Source organism: Cetorhinus maximus, chromosome 5 (assembly GCF_964194155.1).
Source record: "Cetorhinus maximus chromosome 5, sCetMax3.hap1.1, whole genome shotgun sequence".
NCBI lineage: Eukaryota > Metazoa > Chordata > Chondrichthyes > Lamniformes > Cetorhinidae > Cetorhinus > Cetorhinus maximus.
Window position 1 is genome coordinate 73,141,805 of NC_135883.1, and position 26,479 is coordinate 73,168,283.

The 26,479-nt window shown below is 41.6% G+C and overlaps 1 protein-coding gene across 5 annotated transcripts in view; it reads right to left on the minus strand.

Moving 5' to 3' along the window:
- The window catches only part of supt3h (SPT3 homolog, SAGA and STAGA complex component), a 517,619-nt gene that overhangs the window by 75,781 nt on the left and 415,359 nt on the right, over positions 1 to 26,479 (minus strand). For all 5 annotated transcript variants that reach the window (XM_078542020.1, XM_078542019.1, XM_078542018.1 and 2 more), the window contains one exon: positions 6,004 to 6,114. In XM_078542020.1, the coding sequence (XP_078398146.1) occupies positions 6,004 to 6,114 (111 nt within the window). The remainder of the gene's footprint in view (positions 1 to 6,003; positions 6,115 to 26,479) is intronic.

Genomic DNA, 26,479 nt, shown 5'->3' on the forward strand with positions numbered 1-26,479 from the left:
AATGATTTTGACTGACATGCTCTTTATACTATGACTGCCATCAATGGTATTTGGTCATTGATTGACAAGAGGCAAGATTCCGGCAGGCGTCTGGACTGCATCAGCAAAGATATAAAACAAATGCACAACAAGCTAGCAATCTGGATGATGATTAACGGTTATCTTGAACATTCTGATGTTGCTTCCTTTACATACTAATGACTCAAGTTACTTTTGCATCAGCATTCTAACCCACATTACAAAATTAATAACCACAACATTTGTGCTTTTAGAATCTCTCTTCCTTATTTATCTCAAGCGGTACACTCAGTTGCTGACTAGACTTTTGTACTTCAAGGCTAAAAATGTGTGTAAAGACTCATCATATCTTAACTACTACTCACTGACATGGCTGGCAATAGGAATAAAGCAAAAACAAATCTGCTTTATTTTGGTCTTTTAACTTGCTTGCCATATTCAAATAATTTGATAAATAAGTTGTTGTTCCTGAGTTTCATCACACATGCATTGCAATTTATAGTCTTGTTTTCTTTTGAAAATTCCTCAGGGCTCAGGATTAGTGGATTGATTGTTGTGGAATCTGGGGGTGGAGAGGGTGGTGGGGAAGGAAGTCAGTGGGACTTGGGTTCAATGGGTCTCTGTTCCTTTCTGCATCCTTTTCAAACAACAACAACTTACATTTATTTGACACTGTTAACCTGGGAAAGATTGGTTCCCCCAAAGGGCATAGAATTCTTTTGGATTATCACTTAAAAAGGTGCTGATGATACAGCGCTATTCACAGGGCACTCAGAAGTGCTCCTACATAACAGGGATGGAAACGTTGTTGGAGAAATTCAAACATGGAGATGCTTTAAAGATTGGCACAGATTTGGGAGGCGACAACACATTAAAGAAACTCAGAGATGAAATGGAGGTTTGAGATGGTTAACAAGAACAGAAGGGTCATAACAGGTTACAGCATGGGAGGAAGTAATTTGTCTCATTGGTCCTGATATTTACTGAGGTGGAATTTCCAAGGGGAGGAAGGAATTAAGTCTGGGCTTCACTGAACATGTGTTCTTTTTTCTACAGGTTCCCTGCCAGAAGCCAGCCTGACTGCCAGAGCTTGACTCCCTGTCAGTGTGAGAAGAGGCCACATCCCCAGAGCAGGCAGGATGCCTGCACCTCTGGGTAGCGATTGCAGGGGGATTGGAGGTGAGGTGGGCACAGCATGCCTTGACAGGTTGGAGCAGGGTGGTGGAGGGTGGGTTGGAGAGAAACGGGGGCGGAAACAGTGGGTGGTCATGACTACAGGGAAAGGGGCTGGTAATCTTGAGGATTTGGTGTTTACGCGGGGTGTTGGTGATTGCAGGAAGGGAAGCACGTTAGCTTTGGTGAGAATGAGGACAGGAATTACCCTTGCTCCTCCTATCCCACTAGTTGTGCTACAAAAGTACTTAACCCATTCATGTAGCAAACTTCACCTCCTTTTGGTTGCTGGGTTTCCTGATGATGGGTAAACCTAGCTGACCAACATTAAAACCAGAATAGAGATTAATGAGGCATGCAGCTTTGTTTAAATATTTAAATGAAATACTTGCTTACTGGGAGAGCGTTGGTCACCCAGCCCCATCCCCACATCCCACCTCCATTAAAGTCAAAAATGGGCAGATTCAATGTTGGAAAGATTTTGGTTTGAGATTTTAAAAACTTCTGTTAAATTTTCTGTTAGTTATTGTGCCCCAGTGTGAATTGTCCCAGTTTCCCATGTTGCTTCTCAATATACTACAATTCCCATCCCCAGGATCATCTAGGTTAATCTATAATGTTTGTTGTCATGGCTTTACAATAAAGTGCTAAAGTTGAACACAGTACTCTAACTGTACCAGAACTGATGTTTCATATAAATTTATCATTACTGTACTTCTTCAGCCTTGTATGCTACATACTGATTCATAAAACCCAAAATACTGTTGGCCTTTTCATGGTTTTATCTACTTGCATTAACACTTTCAAGGGATTATACTCTTCATCCATATCTTTCACCATTGAGTGTGTACTCCATTCTTTACTTTTGCTTTCCAAAGGGGTGGGCAGGCCAAGAGTGGGTGTTTGATGATGTTAGTTATGAAAGCAAGAGAGATAGTACATGAGGAGAAGGAACCATTGACAATGCAGTGGATTATCCTGTAGTGCACTGTTTTGTCAAATAGAGTGTGATCTGACAGTGCTTGATGTGGTGCAGCCAGATCTCTTGATGGATGGCTAAACTAGCTGTGCACCAGATAGGCTCAAGATGGTGCCGCTTATTCTGGAGGGATCTGAATATGGAGATCTCACCTGTTGGATTAACCAGGGTGGATAAGAACAAAGGTTTTGTTGGGAACAAGGGCTATCAAAGGTAGACATGAGGGAATGGTTAAGCAAATGGAAGAACGTACGGACATACGTACAAGGAGAAGTAGGCCATTCAGCCCCTCGAGTCTGCTCCGCCATTTAATAAGATCATGGCAGATCCGATAGTAACCTGGGGCAGAATTTTCACCTTGGCAGGCAGGCATGCGCCTGACCCGCTCAAATGTGAAATGACACGCGCTGATGTCGGGCAAGCGTCCCAATGTCAACGTGCAGTCGCGTGATAGTTCAGTCGGCGGGTACAAGCATTGTGCCCGCCGACAATTAAGGGCATTAAAGGATCAATTAACTTAAAATTTTCGCTGTCCGTCCAACCTTATGGTTGGCAGGCAGGCGAACAGGCCAAGTGGCCTTTGCACTTTTTGGAAACCTTTTCAGGAAGAGAGTTTCAAAGACTCACGACCCTCTTAGAGAAAATTTTTTGCCTCATCTCTGTTTTAAATGGGCGATCCCTTATTTTTAAGCATTGACCCCTAGTTCTAGATTCTTCCACAAGAGGAAACATCCTCTCCATATCCAGCCTATCAGGACCTCTCAAGATCTTAAAGATTTCAATCAAGTTACATGTTGGGACATGTTTTATAACATTTTCCTGATCTATTTTTTTTCAACTCTTCATCTCCCTATGGCAACTCTGAGCCTCAAGTTCACGCTCGCCCTCCATGCCCCCCCCAGCACAGGCAGCACTGAGCGCTGCCGCTTGCGTTTCACGCTGGGTAGGCCTTACTTGGCCCGCCAGCGTGAAATTGTCTTCTGGCCTTGATCGTGGGCAGTGGTTGGCTTCCCGTCCGCCCCCACAGAGCCTGCCCAACAAGGGCTACATTCTGACCCTGAAATCTGCATCCAACCTACCGCAATAACCTACCACCCCTTTGCTTACCAAGAATCTATCCACCTCTGCCTTAAAAATATTCAAAGACTCTGCTTCCACCACCTTTTCAGGAAGAAAGTTCCAAAGACTCACGACCCTCAGAGAAAAAATTGTGCCTCATCTCTGTTTTAAATGGTGATCCCTTATTTTTAAACATTAATCCCTAGTTCTAGATTCTCCCACAAGATGAAACTTCCTCTCCATATCCACCCCGTGAGGACCCCTCAAGATCTTAAAGGTTTCAATTAAGTCACCTCTTACTCTTCTAAACTCTAGCGGATACAAGTCTAGTCTGTCCAACCTTTCCTCATAAGACAACCCACCCATTTCAGGTATTAGTCTGGTAAACCATCTTTGAACTGCTTCCAATGCACTTACATGCTTCCTTAAATAAGGTGACCAATACTGTACACAGTTTTCCAAATGTGGTCTCGCTAGTGCCCTGTACAATTGAAACAAAACCTCCCTACTTTTTTATTCAATTCCCTTCGCAATAAATTATAGTATTCTATTAGTTTTCCTAATTACTTTCTGTAGCTGCATACTAACCTTTTGTGATTCTTGCACTAGGACACCAGGATCCTTCTGCACCTCAGAACACTGCAATCTCTCACCAGTTAGATAATATGCTTCTCTTTTATTCTTCTTGCCAAAATGATCATTTTCCCACATTATACTCCATCTGCCAGACCTTTGCACACTCATTTAACCTACTATCTCTGTAGCCTCCTTATGTCCTATTTACAACTTATTTTCCTACCTATCTTTGTGTCATCAGCAAATTTGGAAACCATCCCTTCATCCAAGTCATTTATGTAAATTGTAAACAGCTGAGGTCCCAGTACTGAAACCTGTGGCACGCCACTTGTTACATCTTGCCAACCTGAAAAAGACTCATTTATGCCTCATCTCTGTTTTCTGTTAACCAGCCAATCTTCTATCCATGCCAATATGTTACCCCTATACCATAAGCTTTTATTTTCTGCAATAAGCTTTGATGTGGTACTTCATCAAATGCCTCTGAAAATCTAAGTACAGTGTATCCACTGGTTCGCCTTTATCCACAGCTACAGAACCATCATGGTGAATGGAGGGTTAAAGATTGGGCAGCTCAAAGGTGGTGCTGCCTGAGTCTACCTCCTTTTGTGGTGATGTCAACAGAAGAGATGAGACTGGTGGAATAACGCGAGCCATTCTAAATCCTGAGTTGCCCTTGATATGCTGTATGCCTGACAAAGCAGCGGTGTAGCGCGCAATAGGAATAAATCCTGGCGGGAATTGAGTCCAACAATGTTGTTCTTTAAAAAGTCAACTTCTTTGTGGCAATCAATCACAAAGCAATTGACTGTCCTGGGAAAGCAGAAAATTAAATTCTTGGCCTCAAGCCCTACTTGCCACTTTGTCCAGCATGGTTGGCTCCATGACAGTATGGCAAGGTAAGCTCTCCTGCTGAAACTAACACTCCAATCTGCCAAAATGGCATGTGCACCTTGTTATAATCAAATTAACTAGAATTTACACCGGGCAGAAATTCTGCCCCTTTGCTATTCTAGCCATGCCAGGAAGTTCGAGACTAAGCTATCTGTTCTAATTGTATTGCTCTTTGTTATTTAGTTAACAGGAACAATCAGGAAATAACTTCAAAGCCCACATGAATCTGTTTTAAAGCAAGTTCCATTGTTTTTGTGATTTGTTACAAGCTATAATTACATGGTCAATTTTTACATAGCAGCTTTTATTTATTTTGACCCGTGCATGTGTCAGACCAAGAAAACTTCAATATTTTACAGGAATTACAGCAGTATAACTTTTAAAATAATGTTTCCACATTGTTATGACATTTGTGAGCTAAATGCAATAAATTGAATAGATTATTTGTTGGAACATCCTACTTACTTGTAATGTTAACTTAAAAAAAGAGTAGCAGGCAGAGATAACCATCAATACTTTTTAAAATGTTACTGATTAGGAGAGACAAGCTATTTTATTTTCGAATAACTAGAGCGATTTATAGAAAAAACCTCAGCAATTATAGTTCTTAATACATCCCATCCACTTATCTTTCTATATGGTTAATTTGAACTTTATTAAGTGTGATAACAAAAGTAAGCAAACGTTCCAACTTTTATGACCTAGCCAGCTGGTTATAGCTTGGCAGACTACATGCTGGCAAGCATGGAGATCCTACAACCAAAAGTCAAAAAGCAACAGACATTTCACAAAGTTAAGAGTGTGGCCAATCCAGTCACTTGTGCTGATACTTTAATCCTTCCTTTTCTTAAAAATCCACAGACTAGACAATTCAGTTCTAAGGACAAAATCATTATTAAGCTTTACAGTTTTAACCAAAAGTATTTAAAACAAAGTTTCCAGTGACAACAAAGTGTAGTGCCTACTTGTTAGATATATCTTGTCCACTCATTCAGATAATCTGCAATAAATGCCTGTGCAATGTATAAACAAGACACTTCAAAGAATTTGTATCAACAACTATATAAGATTCTGAAGTAATGTAAAACACTTGAATTGTAATGGAAAAGTGTATTTAGTAATGTTTCAGCTGCCAGAAAGGAGTACTTATTCTCCTAGGAGAATTTCATAAACATTTTTTTTCAGGAAAATTACTGCTGCCACAAATTGCTCACAACAATTTCAGTTCTTCGAATTTTTACCACTTGAAACTAAAAACGCTCTTACATATAAATATAACTTTTTATAGCTCTGTTATTACGTACTGTGAATGGGGAAAGAGGGCCAATTTTGTGGCTGTACCGTCGGATCACCTCTCTGATGTGGCTGGGCTGTATGGCATCACTGTGAGTCTCTAGACCACAAGCTGCAGCACTCTGTAACATAAAATCATAAATTCTTAACAAAATCAAAAACACTTTAAAAGACAGCTCCAGATAAAAGACCTACAGTATAGCAGTTTCAATAAGTTTAGCATTTTATATTGAATTTATTCACATTAAATTAATCTAAAGGCTCAGCATAGGAATGGGTCCAGAGGGAAAATTGAAAAATTAACTGAAGCTACCATTGGATAGAACAACATTTTAATATAATGGTGCAATAATATATTAATAGTTAAACTGAAATCACATTTGAAAAAGAAAATTAAGTGTTTAACTAATATCCATCTTCTTGAGTACTGTGAATTATTTTGTAGAAGCCATTAATAATTTTACTGCTCATGAGATTGATTGCATGTATGAATAGCCATTTGCACATGTGAAATAACACATGATCTTCAGCAGTGGTACAGTGTCCCTTATTTCATGTGAAGACACAATTAAGTATGCCAACCAGGAAAATCATAGGATAGATCTCCAGTTTATGCGGCCCTCCTTCGTTCTCGTCCTCCTATCAGGTTGAAAATCCTGCCCTTATTTCAGGTTGATGACCTGGCGCTGATTGCCGACCAGTGACTTATATGCTGCAAAGCGCACTTAACTCAATGGTGAGAAAGAATTCAATTTAGCTGCAATGCCTTGATTGTAGGGAGGCTAGTCAATATTCACTGTGGCCACTTGTGTAAGGTACTGGAGGTATCATGCCCCAGAATGAGTCAACATCCTTAGAAGCTGTATTTTGTTAATTAACACTATTTAATGATACAGAAAATTTAAAACATAAGAGAGCCTGCCCCTTTAAGAAGTTTTTGCTGCTACCACAATTACTCATATAATTTCCTTCTACAATTAATTTATTATTCCTTCATTTTTTTCAATTCAAAAACAAGTTCTTTTAAGAATGTAATTGTTTGCTTAATTCATATTGTTATTCAGCCATTTTTGTTTAACTAATAAATACAGGCTATATTTAAGTAAGATGGTTGAGTAAGTTGATTAGGTTAAGAATTTGTCTGATTGCTTTGTGCAGCAACAACACAAAAGCAGTCATAAGGATTTTCTCCATTCAATATTTCTAATTAGCTGATAAACACCATCTTTTCAAATTCAAGGGGATCTTCCCGGATACATTTTTGGGGGTTGCTACATGTATGAATCAAATGAATTCTAACCTCATGTGGAATTTTGCTACTGTACGCATGAGAAAGAAATGACTATGCAAATTAAAAATAAACCATAAAAATGGGCTTCCACCTGCTTATCTACATAATTATAAATCAGAACTGCCTATTATTTCTCATCTCAAACATTTAATAAATTTAGACTGATGGGAAAATGTTGAGAACCTTTTCCATTCAATACTAACATTTCAAAATTTTTCTTCAAACCACTATTTATATGATGCTTATGTAATTATCACAAATGGTACACATTTAGTCTTAACTTTTTTCTCTCCTGTAGACAAAAAGAGCAGCGTCATGCACCTTTTTCTGTGATGAATCCATGCTAAATCCGACCCATAAAAGCCTGAAAGATTGCGCTAGTCGATTACTATTTACAGACTGTTTTCTCATGTAGTTCCTTGTCATTATCACTGTTGGATTCTGGTGCCACTCGAGGCATCCAAGAAGTCACACTGATGTTTCTCCAACTAGCTTGGGGCAAGGAATGCACATGTAATTACAGGTCCATGATTGCTCAAATTACATTGGTTGAATGAGCTTTCCAGCCTGCAGAACCAGTGAATGTGGGCCTGATTCTTTCCAGTAAACCTTGCACAATCCAAGAATATTATGGACAGTCTACTGCTGATAAGGATCTTCGTTATTTCTAAAATGACTCTGTGGGATCACACTGATAATGTGAAAAGCACATATTCTGTTTAAAATGGCAAAAGTATACTTAACCTGAATTCTCCAGGGAAAATATCATAATTAAAATTAATTTAAAATAATAAATTACATAGCAGCAAACAATGTTGTGCAGTTCTTTTGGAAAATGCTGGCACAAAAAATGAGGGTAAAACTCTAGAGGGGGCAGAGGCAATGCACTGACTTGTATTCTTTTTCCAAAACAAAATTAAAATAAAAACATATTGAGAAAATGTGATCTGTCCCGGCCAATTTTATTCCTCAATTAAATTCACTAAAGACAAAGTATCTGGTCATTATCATATTTCTGTTTATGGGACCTTGCTATCTGCAATTGGCTGCCATGTTTCCTATATTACAATAATATCTACACTTCAAAGTACATGATTGGCTGTAAAGTAATTTGGGATGGCCTGAGAGATGAAAGGCATTATATAAGTGTTAGACTTCCTTTCTATGCTCCTACCAATTGCAAGAGTCTTTAGAGTCTATGAAATGAATTTTATGACCGAGGCTGAAATCCTACCAGCAGGGCTGAAAGCGGGAGATGAATCCACTTGAAACTCTTTCGAGTTATCAACAGTCACAGATTACAACTCTTTCGAGTACAATCACAGTGCTTGGTTTTCCGGGAGTGGGACATGAACCCACAACCCTCTGATTCAAAGGCAAGGGTGCTATGAACTGAGCCACAGCTGACAACTCTTCCACTTGAAACTCTTTCGAGTTACCAACAGTCACAGATTGCAACTTCTTTCGAGTACAATCACAGTTCTTGGTTTTCCAGGAGTGGGACATGAACCCACAACCCTCTGATTCAAAGGCGAGGGTGCTATGAACTGAGCCACAGTTGACAACTCTTCCACTTGAAACTCTTTCGAGTTATCAACAGTCACAGATTGCAACTCTTTCAAGTACAATCACAGTTCTTGGTTTCCGGGAGTGGGACATGAACCCACAACCCTCTGATTCAAAGGCGAGGGTGCTATGAACTGAGCCACAGCTGACAACTCTTCCACTTGAAACTCTTTCGAGTTACCAACAGTCACAGATTGCAACTTCTTTCGAGTACAATCACAGTTCTTGGTTTTCCAGGAGTGGGACATGAACCCACAACCCTCTGATTCAAAGGCAAGGGTGCTATGAACTGAGCCACAGCTGACAACTCTTCCACTTGAACCTGCAGTGGGGCCAGGTAAGTGTTAACTGGGTGGCCAATTAAGTCGCAGCCTGCAGGGCTGACATCCCGTTTAAAGATGGCAGCCCACCCCCAAGAGCTGGCGACCCAGAGGGCCCGCAGTTTAACAGCGCCATTGCTAGCGGTGGTCAATTCTGGAGCAGCACCTGCAGGGTGAGGGCTCACTGATGATCGGGAATCCCTGAAGACAGGTTAGTCGGGTCTGTGGATGCTGGGGTCAGGCATGGATACTCCCGCAAAGGAGGATCTGGGGGAGAGGTCAGGCAGGAGTGAAGGGACTGAGGCCAAGTGGTGCCATTGCCAGACGGGGTCCTTACATTGGGCCAGAGTGCCCAAAAAGGAGGGCCGCTCCCCTGGAGCCCACTGGAAGGCTGCCAAGTTTCACTGAACAGTCTGTCCAGGCAGCAGTCGGCTCTCCCCCCACCACTGGCCATATGCAGGCAGAGGCAAGAAAAGTTCCTTAATTGGCCACTTAAGTGGGTCAACTGGGAGATCTGTCTGCCACCTTTCCCGCCGCTGGAAAACACTGGCATCTACCCCGCAATTTGCAAAATTTCCCAGATATGTTCTGTCCACTGAAAGCAGGACAAATCCAACCTGGCCAATTACCACTCCATCAGTCTACTCTCAATCATCAGCAGAGTGATGGAAGGAGTCATCATCAATGCTATCAGGCAGCAGTTATTCAGGAATAACCTGCTGACTGATGCTCAGTTTGGTTTCCATCAGGGCCACTCGGCTCCTGATCTCATTACAGCCTTGGTTCAAACATGAACAGAAGAGCTGAACTCAAGAGGTGAGGTGAGAGTGACAGCCCTTGACATCATTTGACTGAGTGTGGCATCCAGGAGTCCTAGCAAAACTGGAGTCTATGGGAATCGGGGGAAAACGTTCCACTGGTTGGAGTCATACCTGGCACAAAGGAAGATGGTTGTGGTTGTTAAAAGGTCAATCATCTCAGTCCCAGGACTTTGCTACAGGAGTTCCTCAGGGTAGTGTCCTAGGCCCAATCATCTTCAGTTGCTTTATCAATGACCTTCACTACATCATAAGGTCAGAAGTGGGATGTTCGTGATGATTGTGCAACGTTCAGTACCATTCACGACTCCTCAGATACTGATGCAGTCTGTGTCCATATGCAGTAAGGCCTGGACAACATTTAGGCTTGGTCTTGGGCAAGTAACATTTGCACCACACAAGTGCCAGGCAATGACTATCTTCAACAAAAGAGAATTTAACTATCTCCACTTGATATTCAATGGCATTACCATCGCTGAATCCCCCACTATCAACATCCTGGGAGTTACCATTGAGCAGCCATATAAATACTGTGGCTACAAGAGCAGGTCAGAGGCTGGGAATTCTGTGGTGACTCCTCAAAGCCTGTCCACCATCTACAAGGCACAAGTCAGGAGTGTGATAGAATACTCTCCACTTGCCTGGATGAGTGCAGCTCCAAGAACACTCAAGAAGTCTGACTTATCCAGGACAAAGCAGCCCGCTTGATTGGCACATAAGAATATAAGAAATAAGCCCACTCCATCATTCAGTGAGATCATAGCTGATCTTCTACCTCAACACCATTTTCCTGCACTATCCCTGCATCCCTTAAATAGTGGGGTTACACTTGCCACCTTCCAATCTGCAGGAACCATTCCAGAGTCTATAGAATTTTGAAACGTGACCACCAATGCATCTACTATCTCTACAGCCACCTTTTTCAACACTCAGTTGTAGACCATCAGGTTAGGGGGATTTATCTACTTTAAGTCCCATTAATTTCTCTGGTTCTTTTCTTTTTTACTAATATCTTGCAGTTCCTCATTTACACTACTCCTTTGATTCTCCATTATTTCTGGGAGACTTTTAGTATTTTCCTCCGTGAAGACAGACATAAAGTATTTGTTTAGTTTCTCTACTATTTCCTTATTCCCCATTATAAATTTTCCTGACTCCACTTGTAATGGACCCACATTCGTTTTTGCTAAACTTTTCTTTTTTACATACCTATAGAAGCTTTTGCAGTCTATTTTTATGTTTCTCGATAGTTTACTCTCATTCTATTTTCCCTTTCTTCATTTTTTTTATTAGTCCTCCTTTGCAGAATTCTAAAATGCTCCCAATAGTCAAGCTTACCATTTTTTTTGGCAACATTATATGCCTCTTTGATCCAATACAATCCTTGGTTTACTCTGTTAGTCACAGTTTGAAAACTTTCCTTACTGGGTTTTTGAGTAATAAAAGAATGTATTTTTGTTGTAAACTATGTATTAGTTCTTTAAATGTTAGCCATTGTCTGTCTACTGCCGTACCTTTTAACGTAGTTTCCCAATCCACCATAGCCAATTGGCCCCATATAACTTAATTGTTTCCATTGTTTAGATTTAAGGCCCTAGTTTCTGACTGAACTACATTACTTTCAAACTTTATGTAAAATTCTATAATATTGCGGTCACTATTTCCTAAAGGCTCATTTACAACAAGGTTGTTAATTAGGTCTTTTTCATCACATAATATCAGATCTAAAATAGCCCGTTCCCTAATTGGTTCCTCAACATATTGTTCTAGAAAACCATCTTGCATAAATTCCAAGGATTCGCCCTCCACAACATTCGTACTAATTAGGTTTACCCAGCCTTTATGTAGATTGAAATTCCCCCATTGTTACCGTATCACCCTTGTTACATGCACCTCTAATTTCCTGATTTATACTGTGATTTACATTACACTGCTGTTTGCAGGCCTATAAACAACTCCCACCAATGTTTTCTGCCACTTGCTGTTTCTTAGTTCTACCCAAACTGATTCAATGCCTTGATCTTTAGAACTAAGGTCATCTCTCTAAGTACTAATGCCATCTATAATTAACAGAGCTGCCCCACCACCTTTCCCAGCTTCTTGAATGTCACATACACCCTTGGATATTCAGGTCCCATCTTTGGTTTCTTTGTAGCCACGTCTCTATAATGGCTATCAGGTCATACATATGAATTTCTATTTGAGCTGACAATTCATCGGTTTTATTGCGAATGCAGATACAGAGCCCTGAATTCAGTTTTTTTTTTACTGTTTTTGTAAACTTTGGCCCTATCTGCTGGCAGTTTATAATCACTGTCCCTTCCCGCCAAACTCTGATTATCATTCCCTTTATTGCTACCTTGAGCTATTGCCTCATCATTTCCCTTTAATTTACTCAATCTTCCCTTAAATGATCCCTTCCCTCCTCAATTTAGTTTAAAGCCCCCTCTACTTCCCTAGTCATACGATGAGCTAGAACACTGGTCCCAGTATGGTTCGGGTGAAGTCCACAAAGGTACAGCCCCCATTTTCCCCAGCCAGTGCCCCACAAACCAGAACCCATTTCTCCCACACCAGTCTTTGAGCCACGCATTCATCTCTCTAATGTTATGGACCTTTGAGGTTCTGCTCTTTAACTTAGTGCCTAGCTCCTCATACTCCCTATGCAGAACCTCTTTCCTAGTTTTACCTATGTCATTGGTACCTACATGGACCATGACAACTGGATCTTCCCCCAAGTTCCTCTCCAGCCCTGGGCAGATATCCTGAACCCTGGCACCGGGCAGGCAACACAGCCTTCTGGACTCACGTTCTTTGCTGCAGAGAATAGTGTCAATCCCCCTGACTATATTGTCCCCTACTACCACTACATTCCTTTTAACTCCCCCCACTTGAATGGCCTCCTGTATCATGTTGCCATGGTCAATCTGCTCATCCAAATTACAGCCCGAGCTGTTTCCGTACAAGCTGCAAGGACCTCAAACTTGTTGCTCAATTGTAAGGGCTGAGGCTCCTCCTCGCCCACCTTTTCTATCCCCTTACCTGCCTGACTTGCAGTCACACCCTCCTGTCCCTGACCACTGACCATATCAGATGTCTTTAACTTAAGACTGCCTTCTGGAAAAAAATGCCCAGGTAACTTTCCCCTCTCTGCTGAGTCGCAATGTTGGCAGCTCAGCCTCCAACTCATTAACTCCAAGATGAAGCTCCTCAAGCCGTAATGTACTACAGATCTGGTTACCATGGATTGCACTGATATCCAGCAGCACCCACATGCTGCAGCCATGACACATCACCTGTCCTGCTACACATGCTGCAGCCATGACACATCACCTGTCCTGCTACACATGCTGCAGCCATGACACATCACCTGTCCTGCTACACATGCTGCAGCCATGACACATCACCTGTCCTGCTACACATGCTGCAGCCATGACACATCACCTGTCCTGCTATCTTTATTGTTAATTAAATTTACTTTTCTTAATTAATTTATAGTTCCCCATTTCGCTGAACTCCCTCACTCACCAAACTCCCAGGTTCACACTCTGTACAACCCATCCACCACCTTAAACATTCAATCCCTCCACCATCGACACACACTGGCAGCAATGTGTACCATTTGAAGATGCACTGCATCAATTTCGATAGCACCTTCCAAACCTGTGACCTTTACCACCTAGAATGGCAGGGGCAGCAGATGCATGGAGAGACCACCCCCTGCAAGTTCCCCTCCAAGCCATGCACTATCTTGACTTGCAATTATATCGCTGTCCCTTCATTGTGGCTGGGTCAAAATTCTGGAACTCCCTTCCTAACAACACTGTGGGTGTACCTACATCAGACGGAGTTCAAGAAGGCGGCTCACTACCACCTTCTCAAGGGTAATTACAGAACAGCAATAAATGCTGGCCAAGCCAGCGACACCCACATCCAGTGAAAGGTAATAAACAGTATACTATATTTGTTTATTTAAAAAAAAACAGCAAAATATTTTATTCTGGGTGAAGAAACGCAGATATAAACTTTTGCCATTTCCATCCAAAGAAACACCTGTACAATTATCCTGCAGGTGTTTATTATGAGTAGAATAGGCCAACATTGAATTAAAACTATATTTGAGGTCATCAAGCAATTTAAAATTGATTAGTTTGTATGATTGGTATAAAATCATTGTTAAAGCACATGATATAATTGAATTTTCCACTTTGATTTAAAAGAGGTTCAATCTGCTTGCTGAACATGTTTAGCAAAACCTTTATTTACGAATCCAAAACATGTAACTCACATTGAAATAAATAATTGATGTCATTGTGAAATGACCTGATTTGTTACCCCTCTCTATATTTTCCACAAAGATAATTTCATTCTAATTTTTTCTTTGACTGTGATAATTTGTATTACATATGGAAAAGAGGTGATAATATTAGGAGCCAGAGTAGGCCATTTGGCCCCGCAAGCCTGTTCTGCCATTCAATAAGATCATCGCCGATTTTATTGTCGCCTTAAGTTCACATTTCTGCCATTAGACTCTTATTACAGAATATTTTATAAATTAGTCAACAACACATATTAGGATCAGTTGCACTACTGAATGAGCAAATTCTCCTTTAAAATATAATGAAAGCTTCCAGCATTCTGAACGTTACACTGAACAAATGACAACGAATCCGCAAGTCTATTGCAGTAAGTAACATGAATTTTCCCTGAACACATTTCAACTAAGGAATAAGTTCTTGTTTCTGAATGCACTGATCCATGCATCAGATTGCATTTTTTAGGCAGTATAATTAGTTGGGCTGGTTTGATGCAGTCTAGTAACTTTTAAAGGACCATGAAGCTTAAATAAATGCACAATAGCATATATGCCAAACAAAACGAGCACACTGCCTAGTTGAACAAAATAACTGCAGAGGTTAATATAAACACACAAGCTGGTTCACTGAGTGATTGAATGGACATAAAGACTACCAATCAAGAAATCAAAAGACAAACGCCAAGTAACACAGGCACTAAGCAAGTTAGTCTCTATTTGCATTTTTGGCCTCTGTAAAGCTGATCTCATCTTATGGAACTTAAACGTGGATTGAAACTCCCAATCTGAAGAGTTGATCTATGGTACAAGTCCTGAGTCAGCACCAGACCTTACAACAAGCAAGGTTATATATTTCTTGATTGTCTGTGGAAAGTGCTGATGTAAAATAATACATGAATCAGCCCAATGAAGCACACTTGAGGATTGGCTCTAACTGCTGGGCTGTTTGGGAGATTGAAGTTTGGCATTTTCACTAGGTACCATACACACAGCAAGACATCAAATGTAAAACATTGGATTTTTGCTAATCAAACATTTTGTGATCTTGTTTTGACAATTTAATTTCAAATATCCTTGAAATTACATGTGCCAATATTTGCAAGGAACTGCTTAATATAATCATATCAAATTTCTTTATCCGCTATTTTGATGGCAGCCTGAACCCGTTTAAAATAAACTGGTTAAAGTCTCTATTAAAATTGTGGACGTAAGAACTTTATACAAACCTGTTCAGCGTTCCTAAGTTACATTCTGCTGTGTAACTAGTAACAGACAAAATGCTTTAACTACACTTTCAAGTGAAACATTCAATTGTGCATTATCTGAATTTACTACATTTTCCTGACTGAAGGGCTAAACTTTACAAAGAGCCAGATGTATTTTAGTTTGACTATGTTTATTTCCTGGTAAAGAGAATGGTAATACATCTGCTAAACAACAGAAAAATAAATCTGCAAACACCAAGCAATCCACAATAAGGAGTGCAAAAACATGCAGTTAGAGTAAAACAAAAGAAACAACCATAAGCATTCTTTTTTAAACTTTCAGCAGCTCCCAGATATTTTTACATCTCTCGATTTGAAGACATTGGCTGCAGCTTTGTGGCACGGAAGGGGCAAGATCCCTCCTATCCCAAAGATGCCTCCCTGAACCATGCCATATATCTGGCCCAGGAGTTATTTGCATGTGGCAGATGAAATCCGTAGCTGCTGTACTGAGATCTTCAATTAACTGAGGCAGGCCTTTGGAGGCCGGCTCCACAGGAAGAGGAAACAGAAAGGTTTTTTTTAATTGTTAAACCATGTCTTCCACCTATATGAAATGGTGATCATATTTTCCCCTTAAACACAATCTGCTTCTAAAGTGCATTAGATTGATCATCATATTTGCACAACTTCTAAGCTAACTCTTGACTCAGAATGTGTTGCTTGGAATTAGCACATAACATTTAGTACATCTATTTCCCAGATTTAAAAACACCTGCCTTAAGCAAACAGTTTCATTTAAAAACCCTTTAGAACCATGTAAAACATCTAATGTATTGCATACAATTCACAAGTCAAAACAGTACATCGTAGCAACCTCTAAAAGTATCTCAAAGTACAAGCACAGGTAGTTTGTTGGACTAGTTTTCAAAGCAATCCTTAAATTTTATTTAGTTTATTACTTGCTGTTGCATTGCCATATGACAATTGGATTCTAAATAGTTTTGAAGAATTCTGTTGCTTTTCTATCAGCTTTGTGGCATTTGCAGCAACCAAGTTAAAATATTCCATGTTATTACAGTAAAATGAAATCTCAAATTTTGCACTGGGTCATCTATGGACAATTTGCAAATACCTGATAACTAATTAGACCCTAAATAATGATAATATAACTGCCCTTGATAATTGGTCCATTTATACCAGCAAATAACGAATATAGTAAATAATTCAACAAACACAAAATTACACGTCTTTTATAATAGAAATTTTTTAAAACAATCTTAACATGTAATATGTACAACTTTCAACTATCAGAAATTAAGACTCATGCAGGATACTTGTAATAATTTATAATTAAATTTCTAAAACAAGACTTAAAATTTCACATGATTTCCTCCAACCAATTTATATTGCAGTTAGATTAAAATGAGTTGATCTATTGTGTAACTGTTACATGTTTTTAAAAGTGCAGTAACCTTGAACATTATCACAATTTTGATAAGCACAAGTGAATGCAGTGCAGGCACAAACACACTTAATTTCAGATATACTGACAAAAAATGAACATTTCTTTAAAACTAAAAATAGCTTTGGTCACGACATTTTGTAACAGTGAAAAGACATATTTCAATCAGAAAGCAACAATATCTTGCATTTATATAGCATCTTCAACATAGTATAATCATCCTAAGTTGGTTCACATAGGCATGAGGACAAAAATGAATATGCAACCAAAAGAAGTGATATTAGGAGGGGTGACCACAAGCTTGGTGATGAGGTAGGATTTAAAGAGGGTCTTAAAGTAGGAGAGGGAACTGGTGAGACAGATTTTAAAGGAGTGTTACAGAACTGGAGGGGGCAGTTTAATTTAAACAGCCCTGATTTCTCCTCTCACCACCTGTCCATGAACAGAAAGGTGTTTTTGACATCCCCCTTTGAAAGTGGAGGTGTATTGCCCAACCCTTCAGTTTTGGTGTGATCCAATTACTATTAATAATGCCACAACAAACTCGAGATAGGGTGAACTAAAAGGATTAGTTTATTTTAAGCATACTCAAAATGGAGCAGGGGGTGTTGCTAGGTAGCCCCCGGTATATTCATACAATAAAAGAGGGATAAGCCTTGGTGAGACCACACCTGGAATATTGTGTGCAGTTTTGGTCTCCTTATCTGAGGAAGGATGTTCGAGCTGCAGAGGGAGTGCAGCGAAGGTTTACCAGACTGATTCCTGGGATGGCGGGACTGACATATGAGGAGAGATTGAGTCAGTTAGGATTATAATCGCTGGAGTTCAGAAGAATGAGGGGGGATCTCATAGAAACCTATAAAATTCTAACAGGACTAGGCAGGGTAGATGCAGGAAGGATGTTCCCGATGGTGGGGGAGTCCAGAACTAGGGGTCACAGTCTGAGGATACGGGGTAGACCATTTAGAACTGAGATGAGGAGAAATTTCTTCACCCAGAGAGTGGTGAGCCTGTGGAATTCGCTACCACAGAAAGTAGGTGAGGCCAAAACATTGTATGTTTTCAAGAAGGAGTTAGCTATAGCTCTTGGGGTGAAAGGGATCAAAGGATATGGGGAGAAAGCGGGAGCAGGCTGTTGAGTTGGATGATCAGCCATGATCATAATGAATGGTGGAGCAGGCTCGAAGGGCCAAATGGCCTACTCCTGCTCCTATTTTCTATGTAAAGAGGTACAGGGCAAGACCACAGAAAAGATAAGAAATATTGTTTCACTTGAGTCCAGAGTCCAGAATCAAAGTCCAATGGTGGATTGTTTCAGAGTTGGCCGGCTGAAGGCTGATGCTTCCAGTTGAAATGTCTTCCACGATGAGATGAGCCTGTAGAGATGAATTAGTCTTGTAGGTGCTGGTACAGAAGCTCAGAAGTTCTCGAGGAAACAGTGTAGATGAGGGACAGGCAATTTAAACCTGGACAGAGCTCTGGTTCTGCTGCTGTTTGGTTGATGGAAGATGGCAGTCTGCCTTTTTCATCTCCACAAGGCAATATTACAGGTTCTAGTAGCTTGGGGGAGGGGCAGGGGGAGTGGGGGGGTGTCATGTGACATGACTCCCACTTCTCCACCTTGGCTTAGACAAAGGATGTATATTCCTGGTCTGGATTCTTCAGATGGTTAATGTTTCAACCATTAATATGTTCAACAGAGGTTTCCGGTCTCTGTTGGCCAGGGGTCTAGGCCTTACAAATGTAAAGGGTCTTTGTACAAGTCCTGGGGATATGATCTCTGCAGTCACAGGGGCATTAGTGCCTCTTTAGAGATAACAAGGCAGCTGTTGTTCTGAAGGCCAAATATTCCTTTCGTGTGAGTCATAGCCAGTCATGGCTTCAGTCAGTTTAAAGAGTTTGTCCAGTTTTAAGAAAAATAATTTTATAGACTAGCCAAGATGATATATATATATATATCTATATATATACACACATATTTTATAAAAAATATACAGTGGGGTCTTAGCTCCGGGTCAGGAGAGAACTTCAGATCGTGGATTCCAAGCAGTCAAAGATACAGCCCCAATAGTTTGGCCAGGGGAGAAGGGATGCAGACAAGGAACAGAGAATTCCAAGTTGCAAAGCTACCAAAATAGGGAGAAGTGAAGGCATCATGGGGTCACCCATTTAGGACAGAGATGACGAATAAAAATTTCTCTCAGAGGGATGCGAGACTTTGGAATTCTTTTCCTCAAAAGGTGGTTGAGGCGTAGTCCTTGAATATCTTTAAGGCAGAGTTAGATAGATTCTTGAGGAACAACGGGGTGAAAGGTTATCAGGAATATGAGGTTAAAGTCAGATCAGCCTTGATCTTACTGAATGGTGGAGCAGGCTTGGGGGGCCGAGTGGCCTACTCCTACTCCTAATTCGTAAGTTCGTAAACATGAATGATGATTTTAAATTGGAGGCACTGGGGGACTGGGATTCAATACTGGACATGAAGATTAGGGCTGACGTGTGTACAGAGCTTGTGACAGAGATGACATACAACAACACATACAGACAGAGATATAGGCAACAGAGATGAACTGAAGACTATGGAGGGTGTGGCTTGGAAGTGTGGCAAGGAGAGCACTGGAATAAATAAGATTTAAGGTGATAAGAGATGAATGAAGCATTCGGTGGTAGACGGATGAAAGCAGACAATACTATGCTGGTGGGAGGAGGCAATATTGTGATGGAGATGTTATAGGATCAGAAACACATCTCAGAGTCAAATGGAAAGCAAACAATCTGACTCTCCTGTAATCATGGATGGGAACAGGGATAAATAAGATTGGAACCAAGTCCCATTGAGCTGGACAACAGAGGTGAGGAGTTGGAGCAGGATCACACTGGTGACTGTATCAAAGGTTACAGGGAAGTCAAGGAGGATGAGGGGGGATAAGTTAAAAAGGATTTAGTTTTGACCTGGTTAGATTTGTTTTGGTGCTGTAGCAGGGGTGCTTACCTGACTGGCAAGTTTCAAATGGAGAGTTGCGGGACGATAGACAGGGATATGGGAGGCGACACCATGTTCAAGAATTTTGGAGCAGAAAAGGCAATTGTTGATGGCAGTTGCAAGGATGGAGAAATGAAAAAGTGTTTTTTTTGAGATGAGGGGAGGGATGGAATCGAGAGTAATAGTACTTGAGAAGTAATGACCATTCACAATGTCAGCTAGCATTAAGGCCAAAAAGGGTATTTGTGTGGGCAATCCTTTAATAGGATCGAGGTCAAAGGAACAAGAACAGAGCATCAGGACAAGATAAGTTTGAAAAGGGCATGAGGCAAGATGACAGTGAAACTAGAGAGATTTGCAGGACCAAGGCGAGGACAGGGGGAGCCTTGGCTTGTTTGGGAAGAGAAAGAGGGGGAAAATCTGTAGAGGCAGCTCAACACATGGTAATAACCTTAGTGACGAAGAAGCCACTTGTTGGTGGATGTCAGGGGAGAAGGGTTTAAAGAGATGGTTGGGAGGGTAGAAAAAAGCCATAAATAATCTTTGCTCTCCATGACAATCCTAGGGTTCCAGGGTTGCTTTGGCAGGGGAGAATGAAGCCCAATGACAATTGATATGGCCCAGCCAGATCTAGTGATGGATGGCTAAACCATTTGTGTTCGAGGCTGTGCCCCTTGGACTTAAGAGATACCAAGTTGGCAGTTAGAGTAAATATTTTGCCATGGACAAGAGCATTAAAAGTGGAAGTAGGGAATAGTTGTGAACAGTAGGCCAAAGGCCAGGGGGTTGGATGTTAGAAGCTGTATAGACTTGAGGAACCTTTTTTCCAAGACATACACAGAAGGAAGTGAGGTTGGAAAGGAGTAAGGGGATTTGTGTGGATGGGCAAGGCCTTATCAATAACTGTTATAATATTTTCCCAAATATAGTATTACAATATCTGGTACAAGGAGGGAGTTTAAGGGAAAAGGAATTTAATCTCTGTGACTGGCAAACGTAGTTTAGTTATATTAGTTATAATATAGATGATTATGACCAGGTGAGGTATCATATTCTTATTGGCAACAGGATGGATGATAGACATGGCTATGCTTTGTTGGTATCTTAACTAGACATAACCCATATTGGCAGGGGGAGGAGAGGGGGAAATGAGTGCATGCCGAAAGCGTCTTCAGTTTACAGGTATCTGGTGTAGTACATAAAAGTATTATACATGTGGACATTTTTGAGAAATGCATTGTCCTCAACTTCCTGGGTCAAGTGTTCCTTTACTGGAACACTGTAGAATTATACTTTAATTATTGGGAAAAATCACCAATAACCTATAAGTTTCTGCTGAGTTTTTAAATATTTATTTTTGATCCTGGTTATTCTTATATAGCTTAGGTAATGGTAGTGATGGTGAATTGCTTATTGGAGACATTCATCTTTTTGTCAAATTTGATCTTAATCAGACTATGGTCACATTCAACTTTAGGAATACTTTTGGAATAATAACAGGAAATTCATATCAGTGCAAGGTATAAGGTATAGGACAGAGTTTGCTGTGAGTTAGCGTGGATCACAAGGTACTATATTGACCCAACTGGAATCAAGTATTTTTATGCAGTGTAAGTTTTATTTCTTACATTAGTATTTTAAAACAATTTAAATTATTTTTAGCGATGTAAAATCAAATTCCCTTAGTGTTCTCTGTGTGATCAGGCGCATGCAAAAACAGTGTTTTATTTAAACAGTACTATGATATTCTGCTAGTTTAGTCATTAGTACAATTCTCTGCCTAATTTCCGACACCACTTGCTAATCTGCTGTAAAGAGGCCACTTGTTACCACTCAGAATGTGGAGCACAGACTGATCAGAGAACCTAGTGCTTTGTAAATAGAGTGCTAAAGTTGAGAATTTGGTGCCAAGTGGAAATCCGTTGCGGGATGGGGAGGGGGAAAGTGGTGTTCCTTTTTTATTTTATCTCCAGCAGCTGGCGTTTTTCTTTTGGCTCTAAACTAGGAAAGTGTGAGTTGCCAGCCCATTACTTCACTAATTAGCTAATCAAATAATTAACTAAATAAATAAAGTTAGACAGACATGTCAGGGCAGGAGATGTGCTAAATGTAGCAAACTGTGGTGAGCACCACAATCCTGCACAACCGTATCTGCAGCAACTGACCACAGCTCGAACAACTTTGGTTTCAGTTATTGAGCTGGAGTCCGAGCTACAGGCAGTGGGACATCAGGGAGGGGGAGGGTTACCTGGTCACTTTGTTCCAGGAGGCAGCCATTCCTCTTAGGTTAAGTAGAACTTTACAGTTGGCCAGTGGTCAGGGACAAGAGGGTGTGACTGAGAGTCAGGTGAATATGGGGATCCTGTACATAGCAATAGAGGAGCTGTGGCCCTTTATTTTGACCAATGGGTACGAGTTACTTGCTACTTGTGTGGATGAGAATAAGGACTGTAGAATGGATGAGCAAACTTACCATAGCACCATGGTGTGGGAGCACATTCAACTCGTGGGAGTAAAAAGAAATGTGGTAATGACAGAGGACAGTATAGTCAGGCAGAAAGAAACGGTTCCTGCATCTGCGGCCAGGATTTCCAAAGGTTGTGTTACCTGCCTAGTGTCAGGGTTAAAGCCATATCCTCAAGGCTGGGGACAAACTTGGAGGGGGAGGGGTGGATCCAGTCATCGTGGTACATGTAGTTCTACCAATGTCATTAGTTCCTATGATAAAAGCAAAAGAGTCATACGGACTCAAAACATTAACTGTGTTCCTCTCCGCAGATGCTGCCAGACCTGCTGAGTTTTTCCGGGTATTTTTATTTTTGTTTTGTCATTAGTTCCTATGTTGTGCTGAGAGAGTTTGAGAAGTTAGGGTCCGTATTAAAGCACAGAATCCCCAAAGGCAATAATCTCTGCATTGTTACATGAGTCACACACAAATTGGAATCGGGTAAAGTAGATTACAGAATTAAATGCATGGCTCAAAGAGTGATGAGGAAAGAAAGGGTTTGGGTTCATCAGCACTGGCACCAGTACTGGGGAAAGAGGAAGAAATCCCATTGGGATGGGCTCCTTTTAAACCAGGCTGGGATCAGCATCCTGATGAATCTTATAACCAGGGCTATGTGCAGAGCTTTAAACGAAAATGGGGAAGGGAGGAAGAGAGGTCAGGTGAAGGGAGATATAGAAATCTAAACTAAAAGTTGAGGAAATAGAGTATGTAGCGGTTTGGGTAAGAATAAGCAGAGTAGGACAGGAAGGGACCAAGCATTTAATGGTAATAGTGCATTAGCGAATAAGCTGCTTGCTTGCAAAAACACAGCACTGCAGAACGCAGAAGTAACATTACCACAGAAACATGGCTTTAACATCTAGCTTTTTTTTGACTACGCCACAAGGCTTAAAGTTTAAAGCCTCCTCGAAACCTGTTTCTGAGAGATCCATCTTGAAACACCTTCAGAGAAACAAACAAGAACTTCAACCTCGGGAGAGACATCCACAAACAGCTGGTGGTCTGCTGTAAGTAACTGGGCAGTTTTGAAAGTTCTACACCTGTAGAACCAGAGAAGAAAGGAACCTTCTCTTCTGTAAACCTGATTCCACCTACCAAGCTTATCTGTTAAAACAACCTCTGGTTTACACTGCAGTGACACTTCAGAACAGAACAAGACCAAATAGAAGATTATTCATAACTTAATGATAAAATAAGCAATTGCATTGCAGTCCTAGAATTTACCTTCGGAAAGCCATACAAGTACTGAAGTCAGTATACTCTAAATACCAACACAAAAGCAAAATATTGTGGTTGCTGGGAATTTGAAATAAAAACAGAAAATGCTGGAAACACTCAGCAGGTCAGGCATCATCTGAGGAGAGAGAAAAACAGTTAATTTTTCAGTTTGTGACCTTTTTGTCAGAACTGGGAAGGTAAAAATGTAGTATGTTTTGAGCAATTGAAAGAAGGGTCAGAAAAAGAACAAAAGGGAAGATCTGTGATAGGGTGGAAGAGGAATTAAATGACAAAAGGGTTAGTGGTGCAAGGCTAAAAGGAGTGGCAATGATACAAGTAAAGAAACAAAAGATGTGCCTAGGCGAGGTGTGAATAGCAGAATGATGAGCAGTTACCACTTGAAAGTGAAAACATGAGAAAAATGAGTTAAAAACAAAACCTGCAAAGAAAAAGGAAACAAAATGGAAGCAGAGGTCGCGGTCTGAAATCGTTGAACTCAATGTTGTATCTGGAAGACTCAGTGCCTAATTAAAAGATGTGGTACTTGTCCTCGAGTTTGTGTTGAGTTTCATTGGAACACTGCAGAAGGCTGAGAACAGAAAGATCAGCGTGAGAGCAATCTGAAGAATTGAAATGACAGGGGGCTAGAAGCTTGGGGTCACAGTTGCAGACTGAATGGAAGCTTTCTGCAAAGCAGTTACCCAATTTGCATTTGGTCTCCCCAGTGTATAGCAGACCACATTGTGAACAGTGAATACAGTACACTAAATTGAAAGAAGTACAAGTAAATTGCTGTTCCACCTGGAAGGAGTGACTGAGGCCTTGGACAATGAGGAAATAGGATGTAAGAGGGTATGTGTTGCATCTCCTGCACTCGCATCAAAAGGTGCCAAATAGAAAGGGAAGAGTTATTGGGGGTGATTGAGGAATGAATCAGGGTGCACGGAGAAAACGATCCCTTCAAAATGCTGAAAGGGGAGAGCAGGGGAAAGTGCGTTTTGTGCTGGCATCACAGTGGAGGGAGCAGAAGTGGTGGAAGATAATCCGTTGAATATGGATGTTGGTGGGGTGGAAGGCGAGGACAAGGAGAACCCTACCATAGTTCCGGAGGGGAGAAGGAAGGGGTGAGAACAGAAGTGCAGGAAATGGGACAGGTCCAGTTGAGGGCCCTATCAATCCATGGTGGGGTGGGGAATAACTTGGTTGAGGAAAATTAGGGGCATATCAGAAGCACCGGTATGGAGAACTGCATCATAACAGATGTGACAGACAAGGAGAAACTGGGAGAATGGAATGCAATCCTTATAGGATGTAGAAGGGGTCCGGAGGGGTAAAGGGGATGTCCAAGTGAATGTGCAAGGGAGGGGTATGATGGGGCCACGACTTCCTCCTGGGGAGTGAACTGAGGGTGGGCGTGGTATGAGGGAATGGTGAGAATGACTGAGGGCAGAATGAAGTGGTAGGGTGGGAGGGTGAGGGTTCAATGGTAGCAGTAGAAAGGATGGCGAAGGTGGTTGGCGGGGACTCGGAGGTAGACACGGACCCTGGGGGTGGGAAGGAGGTGGTCGGGGAAGTTAATATGGATGGGGGTGGGATTTTCAGGAAGGGAACGTGCACGTTCACCAGGACATTGTCGAAGGAAAATGTTGTGGCTGGTAGATTATGGAAGGGGGGAGTGGAAGGTGATGCCGGGGAGTCTGCTGGGGAAAAGGAAATGAGTGACTGGGTGAGGGTAAAGGACAGGGAGCAAAAGTAAATCTGAATTAGCACCACGCTGTCCAAATCAAAAGTGAAATGAGAGTCGTGGTGGGCAAGATCAGGTGCTGCATGGGAGTGTGATCAGTGGGTGGGTGGAGATGCAGGTCAGCTCAGATGAACACCCCAGCAGGCAGCATTCAAAATGCTCAGGACAGTGAGATGAACGTGATACAAGATGGATCCATGTGCATGGGAGAGTGCTTGCACGAGGCTCTGAAAGGCCCTGCCACATACACACGTCTCCCGCCAGAATCACTCGTAGGCCGGCTACTCTCTCTGCAATGACAGAGGACAAGGTTGAGGGGGCCACAAGCAAAGGGGACTTGGAGGGAGTGGACAGCCTCTTGGGATTCCTGACTGGATGACCCAGGGGTATCCAGTTGCCGCTCCTCCTCCCTTTGGGTGCCCGAGGGCCCCAGCCTGACTCCTTGAGGGGAAGGAGCACCTGGAGGGGAAGGAGCACCTGGAGGGTCGTTGGGCTGCCATGTTTCCCTCTTGTGTTGCCACTGCAGGAGCTCATCCATGGCTCCCGCAATGGAGTGCAGGTCTACACACACCTCCACATTCTGCTGGACCAGGGTCTCCATGGCATCCGCCATTCTTCCCACGGAGACCTCCATATGTGTACATGTAGGCACCACTTCATCAGAGAGCAGGCAGACGCACTCCTCCCACCCGTGTGCCACTCTGTTGAGGGCTTCCAAGAGCTCTGCGTAATGTTCCCACACCTTATGCTGACTTTCCACAATGAGTTGGAAGCCCTAATCTAGAGGTTCGTCATCTGACTCAGACCTCACAAATGCCTCTTCCCTAGCAGTCCTCTGAGTGCTGGGGAGCTTGGATGAACCTGCCTCCTCTTGCTGTGGACATATGTGCATGCGGTGACCACCAGATTGTGAATCCGATTATGCCCTAGATCTAGGTTTAACCAAGGCGTGTGTCTCTGCGATGGTGGAGGGTGTGGTTAAGTGCTGTGACGGGTCTTCCAGGCTGCTTATTACCAGCTCTTCAATGAATTAGGTGTCCTCTTGGTTGTGGA